The 19693-nt window shown below is 47.1% G+C and overlaps 1 protein-coding gene across 6 annotated transcripts in view; it reads left to right on the forward strand.

Annotated features, from left to right (window-relative positions):
• LOC142767517 (japanin-like-RA1) overlaps positions 1-19693 on the forward strand; it is a 227720-nt gene that overhangs the window by 70973 nt on the left and 137054 nt on the right. For all 6 annotated transcript variants that reach the window (XM_075869323.1, XM_075869324.1, XM_075869328.1 and 3 more), the window contains one exon: positions 8844-8863. In XM_075869323.1, the coding sequence (XP_075725438.1) occupies positions 8844-8863 (20 nt within the window). The remainder of the gene's footprint in view (positions 1-8843; positions 8864-19693) is intronic.

A 19693-nucleotide genomic window follows, 5' to 3' on the forward strand; every position in this document is an offset into this window, starting at 1 on the left:
GAATACAAGAGAAGTACTATTGGCCTCGCCTCGCTGCCGACGTCGCCCACTACGTAAAAACATGCAGAGACTGTCAGCGACGCAAGACGCCGACAACTAGGCCAGCCGGACTTCTGCAACCCGTCGAACCACCTCAACGGCCATTCCAACAAATCGGCATGGACTTACTGGGGCCGTTCCCGACGTCAACTTCTGGCAACAAATGGATTGTCGTAGCCACTGACTACCTCACCCGCTATGCCGAAACAAGGGCCTTGCCCAAGGGCACTGCCGCCGAGGTCGCCATGTTCTTCATTGAGAACATCGTCCTCCGCCACGGAGCCCCCGAGGTCCTCATCACCGACAGAGGTACGGCCTTTACGGCTGACCTAACGCAAGCGATCTTGAGGTACAGTCAGACAAGCCACCGCCGAACCACCGCGTACCACCCACAGACGAATGGCCTCACCGAGCGTCTAAATAAGAACCGCACGTGTCAGTTTTTTATACACGCGTCGTAACGCGTTCCAGAGTGGCATACAAGATAAACGCGGCCTGCGTTGCGCTTAACAGAAAGTGATAGCGTCTTCCTTCGTAAACCAAAAGAACCGCACGTGTCAATATGTAACCTGTCATAAGTTATTATCCTTAACATCACACGGCTGGGCCCACGAAACATGATACTTTGAACACAACTACGCATACAGGCTTTATCCTTCACCTGGTCGTATCAAGCCAGACTTCGCTAAGTTAAGCTTATGCGTAGTATATCACAAATATCTGGTGATCCACGAGATGTGTGCGCCCGTGGACACCTCCGTGGACGCTGTTTAGGTTCATGTATTTCAATTATTTTTAATAATTTTATGTATTGCAGGATGCCATTTTTGGCGAGAAACGTACAGAAAGGAAGGGAGCACAGACAGGGGTAGTATGTGCTCCCTTCCTTCCTGTACGTTTTTTTTCTTTGCACAAAACCCACCCACAACGGAATACCAACGCCCCAGATACTCGGCTCTTGTAAGCTGCATTGAAGCAAGTGTTTTTGATATTCCTTCAGCTTCACTTCTTAAGCTTGAGAAGTCATCTACTCGAACAGCTGCCACATGTGAAAAGATACAGCGTAGTCATCCTCTGTTTAGCTCCGTGTTAGACAAAAACATATGGTTAATGTCTTTGTATATGCTTGGTATGATCCATTCATATCACAATAAGCTGCTTAGGAGAGCTGTGGCTGATGGTCTGACACGACTGATCTCAAGAGCTAGTAGTAAGAAATGGAGAAAAGAGCGTCTTCCGTTTTAGAAGCTTTCTCGTCAAGCTTCGTTGCACTTGCCCTGTCCGTTCACGGTGGCGTGTACAGTTCTTTCAATATCTCCTTCTAGAGTTACCATTGCGGTCTCACGCAGCTGCATTCTCTACGTTGAGTTCCGCAACTGTCCTGCTCCCGCTCAGGCGGTGACTGAACATTTGGCACAGGCAGATGTAACTGGATAGGTTACTGCTTGAGAGTGGCGCCTGTATAGAGCGCTCTAAAGTCTTTTAACATAGAGGAAGTAGTGACCACTCTCCTCTATATCCTCTGTAAAGTGTACAACCCTCCTCTCTCAAGTGTTTAAATGTTATCTATATGCTCTCCCGAACGGCGACCGTGTGCGTGCGCGAGCCCTATAAACCAACTCACGCCACTTTTCTATAGAGAATGCTATGTCACGCTAATAACACGTGCGCGGAGCGGGAGGCAAGAGACGGAAGAGGATGGTGCGCTGCGTGGCGACTCGGTTAAAAAAATGGTGGTACTTTTCTAAAAATTCATGGATATCAAAGCGCTTGCATTGGAAACGCCACCTTTCTCTTTGCAAGGAGCTCACTCAGAGAACATTCTTCGTTATCACTCTGCAGCATGAACACTCTGGAAGTCCTGGCAGCACCACAGTGGTCCTACAATGCAGCAGCAGCTCAGGCTCATCGCCACCACCCTGCAGTGAGAGCCAAAGAGATCAAAGCGAAAAGAGCTCACCGTCAGGCAAGCCCAGAACTGCGAGCAAACGAAGCAGAAATGTGCACGCCGTGGATCAACCATGACACGTCTTCATGTGAGGGTACAGCGATGCGGGCAGAGGATTCGCAGGTTACTCGATCTGCGAGCAATACCCTTCAACGTCATTCACTTCGTCAATATAACGGTAATTTTCGGGGCGAAGTTTCTTCAGGCGTGGGTCATGCGTCTTCTGTATGTAGAAGCAACCTCTCATTTTAGTTTTTGGAATGTCCGCTGGGTGGCGGTACTTGTCATGATTCTCAGTTCGGACTGGCACGGTGGATGGCCGTGTTTTTGAGCACTCCCGATCGACTGCGCAGATAAGTGGTTTTGCATGCTTTGAGCTTGCATTTATTATTATTAAGGCAGCAGTTAAAATCTTTGTAGCACTTATTACACTGTTCGGCTTTTCTGGGGGTCCGTCACCAGGTATTTACTGGTTTGTGTGTGTGTTTGTTTCTATGTGGTTTTTTCGCCACTCCATGGGAAAGGTGCAGGTATATTGAACACGCAATTTTTTGTAGTAGAGCTTAGACTTTCTCTTTTTCGTAGGGCAGAGATCATGCTTTGTAATTATCGAGTGAGACAAGTCATAAGGACAATTGATGTCATAAAGACAAGGTTAAAAAAGCTGTAAAGTGTTCAGGAAGCCGCGTGAGTTTGAAAATGAACCCAAGTGCAAAAGCGAATGAAAAGGAGCCTGATGCAAAGTACAGGCAATGTGAGGCTGAGGAAAAAAATGGAGAAAACGATGGTTGCCCAGAGTGAACTGCTGTTGAGAATCAGTGAGCTGTAGACTAAGTTGGAGAAAGAGCAAGAAAAAACGCGGGCAATTGGAGAATGGCTGAAGTGCGCCAAAGAAGCACTAGCCTTGTGAACAAAGGAGCGGCCGACAAAGAGAACAGTAGGGCACCGGCAACCAGAACAGCGGAGAAGAAAGAGCGAGCAAGTTTAGAAAAAACCGGTTCAGCCAGTTCAATTGCCACAAGGCCCAGCTTCAGCGAAGTAGTGGTGGGGCCGGGAGGCGACAAAGCAGCCGGCGTCACAGGTGCAAGCAACCCCCGGGTGCAGGATGCTCCAGCTGAAAAGTCACACCATGTGATAATTGCCGGGGACTCGAATTTAAATCGATGTGCAGAAGTAATCAAAGAGAGGGTAAGAGGTGACAAGAGGGTTGCAGTAAGGACGTTCCCAGGATGCAAGCTGGTAACAGTCATGAGGCAAGCGAGGGCAAAACTCAAAACAACAGCTGATAGACGAAACCTCGTGACCATTTCAGGCGGTTTAAACGATGTCATTAATGAATATACGGCAGGACTAGCGACCACACTGCAAAAGGGGAAGATGACATGCACGCCACTTATTCTCAGGTACAGGTAGTGTTATGCACGATACCGGAAGTACCGGTGCGCGACAGAGGCCTGCAAAGAGCGGTTGTCAACGCAAACCAAGAGATATGGCGGATGAGTCGAGAGAAAGGCTTTGAGGTAGTAGAAAGAAACAGAGAGGTGGACTGGTGGGGTGGTTTTCAACGAGACAGATTCGAATTCAATGGGCGGTTAGGTCATGAGGTGGGTTGGCGACTTGCAGGACGCGCAGTAGCTTTTTAGGGGGGCACGCGGTCCCTTCGCGGTGCAGGATGGCTGAAAACAAGGAAAACAACTAGGGAGATTCTTTGACAGGTGGTATGGCCAAATACGATTCCAAAGTTGCACCAGTATCTAAGATAGGTAGAGTCCGGGGCAGAAATAGACGTAGCCACGAGTGCCAAGCCAATTCAGACATAGGGTATAATAACTGGGGCGGCAGAAAGAGGCTGAAGTGGGAAGAGATAGAAGAACAGCTAAGAAAAGAGAGGCCGATGATATACGGTTTTGTAGAAACACATCTTAGAAACATGAAACAACCTCCTAACAATCCGGACTACGCGTGGAAATATTGTTATAGAACAGAAGGCAGCAGAAGGGGGGGTGGTATTGGGGCATTCATTCATAAAAGTATAGACTGGCAAAGCGTTAAGCAGGAGTGCTATGAACAATTATGGCTAAAAGGTAAAGTGCCAGGGCAAATGACACTCCTTGGTTTCGTGTACTTGTGGACGGGAGCAAAAGCCAGAGAGGAAAACCAGGCAATGGTGGAGTGTATTTGAAAGGACATTGAAGAGTCAGGAGGAGAGTCAAGATAATTATACTCGTCAAGATAATTATATGAATGCGAACATAGAAGATACAGATCGGTATATCGACCAAAGAAGCAAAATGATCATGGATATGTGTGAAAGGCATAATTTCATCATTTGAACAGTACCGAGAAGTGTGAAGGGCAAATAACATGGGAGATAGGAAGGCTGTAGTTGACGATAGATTACGCACTGATGTCACATAGGGTGTATGATAAGCTCAGGGGAATGTACATAGATTAAGGTGGCTCGACAAGTCTCGGTAGTGATAACAAACGTATCAAGCTAAGTTTTGAAAGAGCAGTGAAAGTTGGAAGGAGACAAGATGAGCAACTACAGAAAAGTTTTGATTCAGAAAGGTAAATAGAAATAGCTACCAAACAAATTGAGAAAGTATTTACTGAGGACAATAAAACATCGTGGATATACACGAATCTAATTAGACTGTTTAAGCTAGAGCTTGCTGAGGCACGTGACAAGTAACCCCGACAAAGAAGACACAAACGCAAAAGTTGGTGGGATGAGGAAGTAAAGGAAGCAATAGAAAAACGTCAGGAAGACCCTAGGGCACACAGACATGCTAAGCAGTGGGATGAACCGACAGATTATGTTGAAAAAAAAGACAAATCTTTCTAAGCTGTGAAAGGAATGCATCCCTCCTGATCAACGAAAAGTATATTAGAAAGGCAGCTCAGTGTCTGGCAGAAGCACATAAAAAAACAGAAAGGCAGCTGCGAAATTTTGGAACCATATAAACTCCCTATGAAATAAGACGAGCCTAAAGCAGAGATTTATAACTACCGCTCATGGTGCTAGGCTAGAAGGGGACGAAGCTATTGAATATATAAGATCAAGGGTGACAGAAATAATTTAACAAAGAAGTGCTTTGTGCACCACAATAGACAAGGATCAATCAAGTGGTGCACTGGCTCCATTTTCACAACGAGAGAAGTAAAGGGCTGAGAAGAGGGTTCCTAGTAGTACATCAACAGGCCCAGATGGCTTTTAAACTATGCTGACAAAGACATTAGGTCCGAAGTCTAAGCAGGCTTGCAGAGAGGCAGTGAGCAAAATAATAATTGATGGTGAAGTCCCCGATGGCTGGAAACTTAGCAGGATGAGCATGATCTATAAAGGAAAGGGGGACAAAGCTGACATAAACAACTGCCATCCTATAACAGTGACATAGGTGGTCTACAGGATGGCGATTCAGATTATAAAGGAGCGACTGAAGGCATGGATAGAGGATGAGGGGGTGCTGAGGGAACTGCAGAATGGGTTTCAGAAACACATGAGGTTGAAAGACAATCTGTTCTCACTGACGCCCTGCATCGAAATAGCAGACAAGGAACACAGTCCCCTGTGACTAGCATTTTTGGATATCAAGTGAGCGTACGATAGCGTGGTTCAAGAGCACTTGTGGGGAATTCTGGACACACTAGGTGTGAAAATGGAGTCACGAATCTTTCAAAGGATATCTATAAAGGTAACATGGCAGTTACAACGTTGGAAAAACAGAAATCCAAGCCTGCTGAGGTGAAACGGGGGCTTAGGGAGGAGTGTCCTCTGTCTCCCTTGTTATTCATGGTGTACCTACAAGGATTAGAGGCCAAACTGTGGGAAGCGACTGGGCTTCAACCTCCCTTTTGGCAAACAAGGAAAACTCAATGAACAGGCACTACCAGCATTGATGTACGCAGATGATATAGTGCTAATGGCCGAAAACAAGGGAGATTTGCAGAGATTGATGGACATCTGCGGTAATGAGGAAGATAGGTTAGATTTCAGATTCAGTAACGAAAAATCAGCAGTCGGGATTTTTAATAATAGTAAAGGTAGTGAGTTTAGAATACCGGAGGTCACGCAAGAGATAACAGATAAATACAAATATCTTGGCGTATGGATAAGCAACGGGGCCGAGTACCTAAGGGAACACGAAATGTACGTGACTAATGAAGGTAACAGGAATGCAGTGGGGATGAAAAACAGGGCACTGTGGAATTACAATTGGTATAATGTTGTGACATGAATATAAAAAGGGGTCATGGTGCCTGGTCTGACGTTCAGCAATGCGGTCTTGTGCATGAGATCAGAAGTTCATGCAACATTAAAAGTTAAGCAATGTGGAATAATTAGGCTTGCCTTAAGAGCTCACGGGAATACACCAAATCAGGCAGTACAAGGTGATATGGGATGGACATCATTTGAGGGCAGGGAAGCTAGCAGCAAGATAAAATTTGAGAAGAGATTGAGAGAAATTGGGGGTGGGGGAGCGAGGGGCTAGGAAGGTATTCAGTTACTTGTACATGAAGAATATCGGTACAAAACGGAGGAAGTGAACCAGAAAATTAACTGGTAAATACTTAGAAAACAGCAGGGGGCCAAACCAAAAAAATTATCGGTTAAGAAGAAGGTGAGGGATGCTGAGACCGACATGTGGAGAATTGGCATGATTAAGAAGTCCGCACTAGAGATCTATTGAATATATAAGCAGGAAATTGCCAAGGAAAGGATCTATGATAATACTCGGGGTAGTTCTCTGCTGTTTGAGGCCAGGACGGGAGTATAGCGAACCAAGACATATCGGGCCAAATATGAAGAGGTAGACACGGTATGCAGTGCGTGTGGAGAGGAAGAAGAAACTTGCAAACTCTTGATAATGTGCTGTAAAAGGCTTCACCCTATAGTTCGGGATGATGACGCAGAGTTTTTCAAAGCAGTGGGGCTTAGGGACAGAGAGGGCAAAATAGACTTTAAGCGGGTAGAATCATTTAGAAGGAGGTTATCCAATTGGTGGCTAAAGTCAAGGCACAAGTGAAAATTAAACCTGTCACTGCAAAGTACGAGTTCTCAACCTCACAATTTAAAGAAAAAAGAAATAAATATAGTTTTTGCTTCACTAAGTATTACAGCTTGGTGGCGTGAGCCACCGGCTGATCTAAAGAGTACAGCTATATCAATCTACTTTAATCCAAAAAGATGGGAGATGGCGGTTCTTGGAGTCTTCACTAGATGGACAGACGCTCGGACAGACAGACAGAGCGACAGACAGATAGACAAACAAACAGGCGGACGAACGTGGGAAGCGAGTGATTCACCGTTTGCAATAAAACCCTTCGAAGCCTCACTCCATTCTTCATAATTCGCTTTGTGGATATCCTGCGATTTTTAGGTGCCAAGAGTCTTATGGTCATGCTCAATCTTGCGTGCGGAGTGAATGCCCTTACGCCACGTGAGCGCTTCTCCTCCTGTAACCTTCTCTATGCTTGCCCTTTCTGTCCTCTAGGCGTCCCTTTCAGGGGCGTTTATTTGGGGGTGCATTATTCATATGCGCCCCGTTCCCCTCTCTCTCCTATTCGATGCTCGTTCTTCTATCGTCTCAAAACACCAACGCCGGTAGCGTCTGCTAGCCTACACTCATTCCCTTTTCTCTCCTCTAGGCAGCCATCTCAGCGGCGTTTACACCCCCATTGCGCATGCGCGGTTTTTCCCGTTTCTCGTATCCTACGCTAGTCCCTCTCACACCTAACAACGGCAACACAAGAAGCCTTTTCTAACAAATTTCTCGGTCGAAAAAAGAAAAACTGACTTCTCGCGCTGCGAAACCGTTCACTGGTCACCCCGCATGTATATTCACTGTACTTTGACCTCGAAGGTAGTGCCGGTAAGAGATTTTTGCATTCGTTGTTGAGAAAAAAAATTCGCAGGTCACACGATAACTGAAACTGTACTGCAGGTATTTGTGTGTAATCGAAGACTTCTGTTTTTATTGCTAAATTATTAGTGATTGGCATGTTTCACTAGAAAACACCCGTATACACCGCGTGCTTCGCACTTCCCCAGTTTTCTGTTAATTGATAGATTGATTTCTGGCGTTTAACGTCCCAAAACCACCATATAATTATGAGAGACGCCGTAGTGGAGGACTTCGAAAATTTCGACCACCTTGAGTTTTTTATCGTGCACCCAAATCTGTGCACACGGGCCTACAACATTTCCGTCTCCCCAGTTTTCTGTGCAACACCACGATGACCGCCAGTGTCAACGGCACTACCAGTAAGCGTTAGCGCGAAACGCTTTCCATCTACACATGGTTATTTTTAGCGGGAGGTGTTGTAAGGTATTGACAATCTGACGCGAAAAAATGCCCCTTTCAGGCAGCGTCATCCTGCTGTCAAATCGTGTGCCCAGTTTACAAAACGACTTTACTGCCTCTGTGTTTGTTTTCGTGTGTTGTTTTCACAAAGCGAAGGAGACAATAGGCAGCCTCGCCATTTTTATTAGGAGCATTGCTGTCCCTAATCCAACGTTCTCTTATACCTCTATCTACTCCGAGGAACCGCCTCACACTTACATCCTGATGAAAGTCCACCTCAGCCATATAAGCACTGTATTATTTCTTTACCAAAAAGTTTCCAGATTTCTATTGATCCGTGCTTCCGATCATGAATCGCTGCTCCATTATGGCCTTTCTGTGCAAGGCAATGTATGCCGTGCCATGTGTACATTGTGATCAATCTAATGCTACTATTCTGTGGGCAATAAATTGTCTTTTGCAGAATTTGAGAACTCTAGTTTAGTGTACGCAAGAAGTATTCGTGATGGTAACATTTATAGTCTCTCACTTTCTGTTGTTCTTTTCAGAGCGGTGGACCGTGGGACAGGTATGTATATTGAATGGAAATGGTAGATCTTATAAAAAAGCTTTGAAACGCTCTCCAATAATTACGCTATGGTTTGGCGCATTATTTACCGCAGCTTATGTGAGGTAGTGTTAATTTTGACGCAGTCAAATAACCCTGTTCAAAGAAGACAGATTTGAAGTACTTTAGTTGGCTCCCCAGAAAAGTTATGCGTGGTTTTCAAAATGTCTGTTTTCACAGTGATGTCGAAATACAGCTGGCGTCAATATTACACAGTAGCGAAGTTTTTACAAATAAACGTAGTAAACGGGTCTTTGAATCACTGGTATAGCTTCACTGCAGCGCATAATTCACGAGGAGATAGAGCAGTGTATTGCTGAGTACTAATGTGTAGTGCTTGGCGGACGACGTTGACAGGCACGTTTCTCTAAGGACGTCTTATAGCGGAGCTCTAAATCATTTATATGCTACGTACTGCCACCTAAAAACTATCGCGGTCATCAAGCAGCATGTGCTCTCTTCTGTATTTTCTGCTTCATTGCCACAGCACGTGTGCCGAATCGTCTTTTGTGAAATTCATTTACCCTTATGTGCAAGTGAGCGAGTTCGAAAAAACCAAAATTTTAAAAAGCAAGAAAATACAGAAAAGATAAAGAGAAATAGACCTATTATTATAAAATAACAGACACAAAAAAAAGAGATTGAAAAGAAGCGGGCATACCATATAAAAATAGTATAAAGCCGTTATACTTCTCGCTGTCACCTAAGCAGCAGAAATCCGTGTTTTCCCAACCCTCTCAAACGTAGAGGGGGCATCTTCCGTGAATCCTAAATTTACAAGCCCACATACGTTTATGAACGTCAGCCGCGCAACGCGCAACGCGAATTTCTTCTGCCGCTGAATTCCAGTTACTAAGGTGCGCGTAATGATCTTCCACGACATCACCACTTGCTGTAAAACGTAAAAAAAGACATGGGTACTGAAGACGAGTAGTACCCAGTGAGGTGGAAAGATTAAGCGGAAGTTCAGAGGGGTTAGCCAGTTCTTAGACGGACTCATTGCCAGCGCTTCAATGGCTGTCGCAAGTTTATTAAAATTATTTATTTATCCATTATTTAGTAAATTATCCCACCTTTTATACGAAGTCTTAGGCAGGAGTGGGTATACATATTCATATATTATTACATTTTACAATTCAAGAAAACAACAGAAAGAACCTATAACAAAAACAATGCGTCAAGAAAAACAGTATTTGTGACACGTTCATTTTTCCTGTACATCTTGATAAAATTTCCTTGTATATTTACTTCAAAGTTATTCACTTCACGCATTCCCGAAAATACTGGGTCGCTTTAAAGCCGGGATGTCGTCAAGAATAAATTTGCTGGCGTTTGGATTGAATCAGCCGGCAGTTGCAAGAATTTCAGTGGCACATAGAATGAAATGACTGGCGCTTTGACTAATTTGAGTGGCAACGAATTAAATTGACTGGCAGCTTCATTACTTTGGCTGGCGCTTAGAATAAATTGAGCGGCGAAACCTGTTAAACATTTCTAGCTTAGAAACATTGAAACATGTGTCAATGTAACACTTTTTTGAAGGCAAAGCATTTCTCAGCGAACTTCGGCGAGTTTGAGCTTATCTATCCATCTATCCGGCTACAACTCTTAACTCTCCTGGCGGTTTCAATATTGGTGTCGATACCAAACTTTCTATGGCATAACATAATTGTATGAAGAACATACTTCACTAGTCATAACATAAAAATTTTGACATGTATGTCGTGAATGTCATTATTCACATTTTATGGTCCTGCAGCTGTTTCGGTGGTTTTGTTCCCATGGCATGTTGCAAAACAGGCATGCTATGCCAAGATTGCAAGGTGAACACAAGCGACAGACCTAACATGAAAATTATGACATGCGTCTCATGTAACAACATGACTACATGCCATGCTCATGATGCGCTAGCGGCCGTTTCGCTAGCTTCACTTATACCAAACTTGGTATAACAGTACGTGAATGAATGATCTAGGTATGATACTGGTGCAAACCTAATGAACGTGAGATACATGTCATGTTACAACATGACTACCACTACGCTCATGACGCGCTCGCGGCCATGTCGCCAACTTCAAATGTACCAAACTAGGTATTACGCGACGCCAGCAGACAACGTTGGTAAATGACATGTACTTCCGAACATATAATCACGACATGCGTGTCATGTAACAACATGACTACACGCCACACTAATGATGTGCTTCCGGCCATTTCGCCTCCTTCACATATGCGAAATTTGTTATTACGTTAAGCCAATTGATCACGAAAGTATTTGACTGGTGCAAACATGGTAATCATGAGATGCGTGTCATGTGAGAACATGACTACGTGCCACAGTCAAGGCGCCAATACATTTTGACGAGACGGGGTGCGCGTGCTCGCCGGCGTTCATTTCGTCTCGTCACGCCAGCGTTGCCACGCCAGGCGCCGGCTCTTCCATATATTCGCAGGCGTGCGCCGCGCTTCGTTGCTTTGATGCATACGCGTTTCAGCGCGTCCGGCATCCCTCCGTTACGAAAAGAGGGAGACGCAGAGTTGTCTAGGTAAAGCATCGGCGCGAAATGCTGCATGTCGCATTTCGCGCCGGTTGCCGACGGGCCACGCCGATGGACGCTGGTCGCGCCTGTCGTCAGAGTGCTCGCGTTTTGCTAACGTAGCGTCGCTGTGCCCAGCTGCGCGCACATCAACGCTACATTCGAGTATACTGGGCCCTTCATGATGTGCTCGCGGCCGTTTTGCTAGCTCCATATATACCAAATTTGATGTTACGTGACGTCAATAGATGACGAATTATATGACTGGTGCAAACATAGTAATTCTGACACGCGTGTCATGTAAGAACATGACAATATACCACGCTGATAGCGTGCTCGCGGCCATTTCGCTAGCTTCACATATACTAAATTTGGTATCACATGACGTGAATGGATGACGAATGTAAACAACGCATCCAAACATGACAATCATGACACGGAAGTCATGTACGGCATCACTTACCTCCATCTCGTAACGTTGTGCTGATATTAAACTGACATATCAACCTTTCTCATTCGTACTTCGCTTATCATGGATTCCCACTGTACGTGGGATCTGCATATTTTTTATTGTATAAAAGCAAGGAGGTCGCAAAGCCTAAAAAGTGTAAAAGAGTGACAAGAGGATGAGGCTAAAGAAAAAAGGAGGACAGATAGTAAAGCACAACCTAAATAGAATAAAAAATTAAGAGAAAAAAGCAACGTCATTGAGAAAGAAGCAGTGAGGGAAAGAAATAGATACATGAGAATTTGAAAATTAACCTACACATAAACAATTATAGAACAGAAAGAAGAATTTACGGCACTTCCATGAAGAAATGATGATGAGGGGGGGGGGGTGATGCATCCGTTCGTCCACCCGTCTGGCCGTCCGTCAGTCAGACTTTCTGTCTGTCTGTCTGTCTGTCTGTCTGTCTGTCTGTCTGTCTGTCTGTCTGTCTGTCTGTCTATCTGTCTGTCCGTCTGTCCACCAATGACCGCCATTTCACCATGATGTATGTGGCATCGTTTGCTTCTTAGATTGGAGCTATCGTCTTCCACCTAACTTTCAGCCTTTGAGATCACAATATTTCTAACGCTGAACTGAAGAGAGCTGTATATCTCCATTGTACTTGTAGCTGATATGTCTGTCTGTCTGTCTGTCTGTCTGTCTGTCTGTCTGTCTGTCTGTCTGTCTGTCTGTCTGTCTGTCTGTCTGTCTGTCTGTCTGTCTGTCTGTCTGTCTGTCTGTCTGTCTGTCTGTCTGTCTGTCTGTCTGTCTGTCTGACCCACCTGTCCATCCATTCGTCCATCAAATAGACAAAACTGACTAACTCCAACTAGTCATAATATTGCTATTGTGAGGAAGAATGTGGACACATGCGAAAACGCATTGCCATCGCCTGGCTCGCTCGGCTGTTCACTCCCTGGCTACGCTTTGCCTGCTGCTGCTGCTATCTTCCCGGTCACTGTGTACCTCAATACACCCCCGTAACAAGTGGTGGAGCTGCTGGGTCGGGCCAACCTGCAACTTCGCAGCCGGAAACACAAGCCAGCCTCTGCAATGCCGAATGAAGTGCCAAATCAACCGCAGCAACAATCTGCTGTCCTGGTACCCACATTGGTCTGCCCTGGCCCACTGCGTTAACGCAACCCACCAATCTTCAGTGGTACAGAAAAGAAGGATGTTGACGACTGGCTCGCCGAATACGTACGAGTAAGCGTGATCAACTGCTCGGATGACGCTGCAAAGCTCAGCTACGTGTCGTTTTCTTTGAGCGGCGCCGCCGGGGTGTGTCATCGAAACCACCAACGCGAATTCCCGACTTGGGCTGCTATCAAAACGCACGTGATGGAAGTATTCGGGCGCCCCACTGTTCGCAAGCTTTGATCCGAGACACGGTTGCGTGGCCACGCGCAGCAGAATGGTGAAAAATTCAACAGCTACATTAAAGACGTTGCCCACCTGTGTAACCACGCTGTTGTCGCAACGGCTGATGCCGATAAGATGAGGCATATCTTGAAAGAGGTTGAAGACGATGCCTTTCAGATGTTGCTGGCAAAGAACCCGTCCACGGTGTCTGAACTTGTCAGTCTTTGCCAAAATTTTGATGAGCTGCGCAAACACGCACAGCCACGCGCCACTCTCATCAATAGGTGACTTCAATGTGGGGTTTGGCTGTTGCTCCTGATGACTCATCTCTGCTGCTACAGCTTAAGGATTTCGTTCGTGAAGAGGTTGCTTGCCAGCTTTCACTGATGTCACTAGTTCAGGACCAGTCGAATTTCTCGTTGGCGCCTCCTCTCAAAAACATCATCAGGGACGAGGTTGCCGAAGAGGTCTCGCCTTCGCTCCATCAGGTTTCGACTGCTGCTCCCCTGACGTGCGCTGCAGTCGCTTTCAGGCCGGTGATTCCAGGTTACAGCCCTCGTAATGCGCCTATTCGCCCCCCAGTATCGCCGCCCGCCCGCCCAGTCATACAGTAGGCACGAGCCGACGACCCTCGGCGCACGCTAGACAACCGTCCCATTTGTTTTCATTGTGGCCTTGTTGGAAATGTGGCCTGTTACTGTCAATTTCGTGGACCACCTATCTCCATCAGTGTACGTCCACCATGGGTAACGTATGCGCCACGTCAATCCCGTCGCAGTTATTCAGACGACTACGAATCTGATCCTACCTTCCGGACCGCACCCTCCTCTCGCCGCTCGCCTTCTCCTCACTGCCACTCCCTTTCGTCTATGCACCGAAGGGGGAGCCCTAAGCGCCAGGAAAACTAATGCCCCTGACACACGGGCACCCTGAAGTCCTTTAGACAAGGGGACATCTTTCGGAAAGGCGTTCGGGCGCAGTGACACACGACAAAGGAGTAACTCCTTTCCGGCAAAGATCCTTTTTGCAAAAGCAGATCCCACATCTACTTTTCTCGCAGGAAGGGAGTACTCTCGCATACAGTGTGCATAATTTATCAATAGAAGAAAACGTGTCGCAACCCTGCGGTGCCCTGTCAGTATTTTTTTGCGCTGAGAAAATGTTTTCATTTTCAGCAGCAGTGCGATTTGTTGAAAAGTGAAGGCCTATATTCTATTCATACTCTCAAACGCCTGCATTACGTCACTAGCGCGATCATGTTAGGGTTGCCAGCGGCAGTTTCTGTGTCGGTGACGTAGTATCTTGTAACAGTGGAGTCGGCTCAGTCGGTGAAGAAAAAATCGCGCGTCCAGTGGACTGAAAAGGAGACCTGGGCGCTGATGAAGCTATGGGAGGACCATTTGGACGCCTTGCGAGGGCAAAAGCACAACGGTGGAGTGTACCAGGCGATTGCCCAGAGCCTCACCGACGCCGGTATTCCCCGTACACGGGCGCAAATTCACAGCGAAGTTGCCTTCGCAGCATTTAGCTCATCTTCGATGGAGCCGAGGGCGACAAGAGTCAGGCCCACCTCAACTGTTACTTTATCTCTGTCTCTGCGCTGAGACATCGCGGGACCACGATGAAACGCGGCACGCCGTCACTGACCCAGCTGGACGCAGCCATGCAAACGCACGACAAAAAACAAAAACAGCAAAATGCAGACGGGTAATAGTTGCCAGACGAACTTAAGTTGCTGCTAAAAATACATAAAAGCGAAAGAAAATTACAGGTATGCGCAATATAAGCCACCAGACAATAAAAAAACGGTTTTATGCTTCGGCATCGTTGAATGGGATGTACATGCGCAGATTCTTTTTAATATTTCCAATTGTGCTGCTTCCACAAACATCGCCATTGTTTCTGCAGCGTTCTTCTGAGGCACCGCCTAAAGCAGTAGTCTGGTGCCGTGTGTCATCAGCGCCACTCCTTTTTGCAAATGGTCCCCTTAGGCGACAAAAGGGGTTTACTTCAAGGTACATTACTTTTGCCCGTGTGTCACGGGTATAAGAAGCGAAGTTCAGAAGGCGAGAACTTTGGTTCTGGCGAAAGGCATAAGGCCTCTAATTTCTCCCGGAAACGTTATTGAAGTCGCTATAGAAGGAACATGAATGCAAGCCCTTTTCGACACCGGCACTGCCCTTTCAGCGACTGATGCCCGCATTTGCCGCCATATCGGAAAAGTCACGACGCCTGTTTCTGGCCTATCCCTTCGTACAACCAACGCGCAGCACGTCGAGTCATCCGGTGCCTGCACAGCCCGTGTCGTCATCCAGGATGTTCTTTATGTGATCGAATTCATTGTGCTGCCATCTTGTTTTTACCACGTCATATTAGGGTGGGTTTTTTTCTCTACACATCGTGTGATCAAGTGCGCCCGTGCTGAACTCGAGTTGTTCCCAATTCAGACAGACGTCATCAATGACAAGGACACATGTCGCAAAATCACAGTTTGTGACGACTCCATTGTTCCTGCCCAGTCCACTGTTCTCTCCATCTCTTGTGACTCCGAAGACGGCGGCTCAGTGCTTTTCGCACCGTTGGCACTTTTAGTTCACCGCCGACCACTGCCATTGCCATTTGCCGTTCTCGAGTTCCATTGAGGCGCCTCTGTGATGTACATCACCAATCCATCGTCCGAGCCAATCACTTTGCGACGCCGGGAAACCCTCGGCAAAGCCGAGCCGCTGCGTCATCTTCGATATTAGGCACCATGGGCGACCCCACTATCATGGCCACCCTCGAGACATAAACTCCTCGGCCACTACCGCGATTTTTCACACCAGCTATAGCCAGCGACCTTACTACGACACAACGAGACCAACTTCTTCGCTTTCTTGACAATTTCTATTCCTCTTTGGACTGCCAAGCAAGAGCACTCGGCCGCACAATGACTGTTTCAATACTATCGACACCAGAAGCCATGCGCCCATTTGACAGCGTCCTTACCGAGTGTCAGCGAGTGAGAGGCGGCTTATTGATGACCAGGTGAATGACATGTTTAAACGCCGTGCAATTCAACCTTCCAACAGTCCTTGAGCATCACCTGTCGTCCTTGTTCGGAAGAAAGATGGCACAATACAATTTTGCGTCGATTATCGCCGGCCCAACAAGATTACCTGAAAAGATGTGCACCCGTTGCCATGAATTCATGACGCACTCGACTGCTTGCAAGGAGCGGAGTTCTTTTCTTCCTTGGATCTCCGCTTTGGCTACTGCAAAGTGCCCATGGCTGAAACTGACCACTCGAAAACAACGTTTGTAACACCATATGGATTATACGAATTCACTGTAATGTCATTCGGTCTCTGCAACGCGCCCGCCACCTTTGAACGCATGATGGACGGCCTCTTACGCGGCTTGAAGGGGAACACTTGCCTCTGCTATTTAGACGATATTGTTACGAGGCAGTGGGCATGGCTCCGCCGTCGTAGACGCATCTATGAAGAAGAAGTCGATACGGCGTGTGAGATCCTAGCAGCCCTAGGGTGTCATACCTACCTGTAAATATTGCAAATACACTCGTTTCTCTATTCCGTGTATTTGTAATCCCCGTAACAAATTGGTGGAGAGGCTGGGTAACGAGCGCCATACAACGGACATCCGCAGTGGTCGTCAAATCAGAGTTTCCGTAATGAAACACGGGATTTATCCCACGGCCACCTCTCCATCAGCCTCGGTGACGCCTGCACCATCCACGGCAACGCCTCCACTGGCCCCACCCCCATCAACGTACGTGCTGGCGCATCCGAAACATCCAGGAACGTTCTGCGGTACGGACGAAGTTGATGGTGACGACTAGATAGCTGACTACGAACGTACCAGTGCGCACAACTGGTATGCCCCGACTCTCATGCTGGCCAACGTGCTGTTTTGCCTGAAAGGCACGGCCAAAGTCTGGTACGAGAACCACGAGAAGAAGATCGGCAGTTGGGACACATTCACATTCAAGGAGAAGCTTCTCCACTTATTTGGGAAGCCCATCGGTCGAAAGGCGGCTGCAAAGAAGTTGTCTTTACGTGCTCAGACGTCCACAGAGCCGTATATCTCGTATATACAGGACGTGCTTGCTCTATGTCGTAAATTCGACAACGACATGTCGGAGTCTGATAAGGTTGGCCACGTCCCCAAGGGGATAGCGGACGATGCGTTCAACCTGCTAATAGAGAGTTTTTAGTATACCGGGCTTACCGTAATACCGGGCGTACCATGATACCAGAATCAAAATGTGCATGCGCAGATGCGTACGACGTTACGCACACCGCTTACCGTACGCGTGATATTTTTCGGATTTAAGGTAGCGTAGGTTCACGTAGTGTACGTAAACATGGCGGCGCTCTCGGACCCCACTTCGAAATGATTTTGGCGCAGTTGTTGAAAAATTCACTTTGTTCACAGCAAACGACTGTTCAATGTGACTTCGCTTGCCGTCAGTTAGCTTCGATGATTTCGTATTACGGAAAAGTTGGCGTAGTTTTTGAGAGAGCTTCCCATTTTGAACGCGCCTTGGCCTAACTACAAGATCCATGTAAACAAATTGACAACGTAGATGTTTTCACGTTTTGTACGTGGTTCATATTTATTTACATTTATTATCACAAAAGTAGACTGCTAACAATGCTTCGCGCGGTGGCATAGGCAAACATTCTCGTTTTCTTTTCATCTTCACTGTTTAACTTATTGGCCATCTAATAGGTGACGCCACCATCTCATTTGGGGCACGTAAACCACGTAAGTGCTATTTCACTACATTATAAGACGCTGCCTACAACGAACGTTTGCTGCATGGTAGCGCCATTCCCTTAACCTACGCTATCACGCTAACGCTAAACTATAACTGTCTAACGTGCCGGAACTGCGTGGCCGTCGAGGAAATTATTCAGGGATGCCGGAGTTTTGAACAGGCCAAAAGCAGGCGTATTTCAAGATCATTCACTCGACAGCCGAACAGCACTGCGACGTCCTCCTGCGAAGATGGACTGACCTCTCATCGCCAGTCTTCACCGGCGTCTGAAATTACGCGAATCTTCCGGCGGGAAATCGAAGCAATTACACCTGCTCTTTCCTCCAACGGCCACGTCGATTCGCAAGTACCTAAGGTTTGCGTGGTACAGTTGATTGTGCGGGAAGAACTCAGCGATTCGGGCTTCGATGTCTGCGCCGTTGCTCAGTCTCGACCAATTAGCTTCCGTTCAAAATCACCACCTCGCCCCAGGTCACCGCCCCAGGAACGGTCTTTTTCCAAGCTCTCGCAATCCGGCCGAATGGCGAACGGCGGATGATCAGCCGATCTGCTTTAACTGCCGTGGCATAGGGCACGTCACACGGTATTGCCACAACCATTGGTCTTCGTCTTGAAGCACAGTATAATACTGCTCGCCGCACCGACAGCTACCGCCTTTTCCAGCCTCCTGTGCCGATCTCCGACAGCTACCGCCACCTTCCACCCTTCGATACCCTTGATACACAGCACAGCCACTCACTGTCACCTCGACGCCATTACTCTCGTTCGCCGCCTGGACGTCGCCCGTCATCCACTTCTCCTTTACGACGACGCCCGACATCCCCACTCAATTCTCATCAGGGAAACTAAGCGGTGCAGCTCTTAGAGGTGAAGCTGCATCCTCGATACCGACCTCGAATCCTCTCCTTGTACTGCCGACACGACGAAATTTGATCGACATAGACGTTGACGGCCTCACTGTTACTGCGCTTATTGACTCCGGGCGCATATTTCTGTGATGAGTGCCCGACTTCGTCGCCGCCTGAAGAAAGTTCCCACACCGGCTGCTTCTGGCATTATTCGTGTTGCCGATGGAAAAAGTCTTGCCATCAAAGGAATGTGCACAGCATGCATCACAATTGCCGATCACCCCACATCTGTTCTCTTTGCAGTTATTGAGCAATGCCCCAATGACCTGATTCTTGGATTAGATTTCTCGTCCATTCATGCCGCTCTCATGGACTGTACAACCGGCGTTCTCCAACTTGAACTTCCTTGACTTGGCGCTATGCCGTCCTCACCGTCACACCGCTTGTGCGCTGTTGATTATGTTCGGCTGTAACCGCAAGCCACGACGTTTGTGGCCTTAACGATATCACCAGCTTTTCCTAACAGTGACTACATAGTGTCTCCATTAGTGAATGTGCTCTTGGTGCGAAGTGTAGCTGTGCCGCATACCATCGTGACTATCGTGGACAACTACGTTCAGCTTCCGCTTCGCAACTTCTCCCACAAGTTCTCCCACAAGGAATTTCGTTAGGCCATGTTTCCCCACTTGACGCATGTAACATCGTGACATTAGACCCTGAAGACTGCTCGTCCCGTATTGCAGCCAGCTGAACAGACGCACCTACCAATGA

Source organism: Rhipicephalus microplus, chromosome 7 (genome assembly GCF_043290135.1).
Source record: "Rhipicephalus microplus isolate Deutch F79 chromosome 7, USDA_Rmic, whole genome shotgun sequence".
NCBI lineage: Eukaryota > Metazoa > Arthropoda > Arachnida > Ixodida > Ixodidae > Rhipicephalus > Rhipicephalus microplus.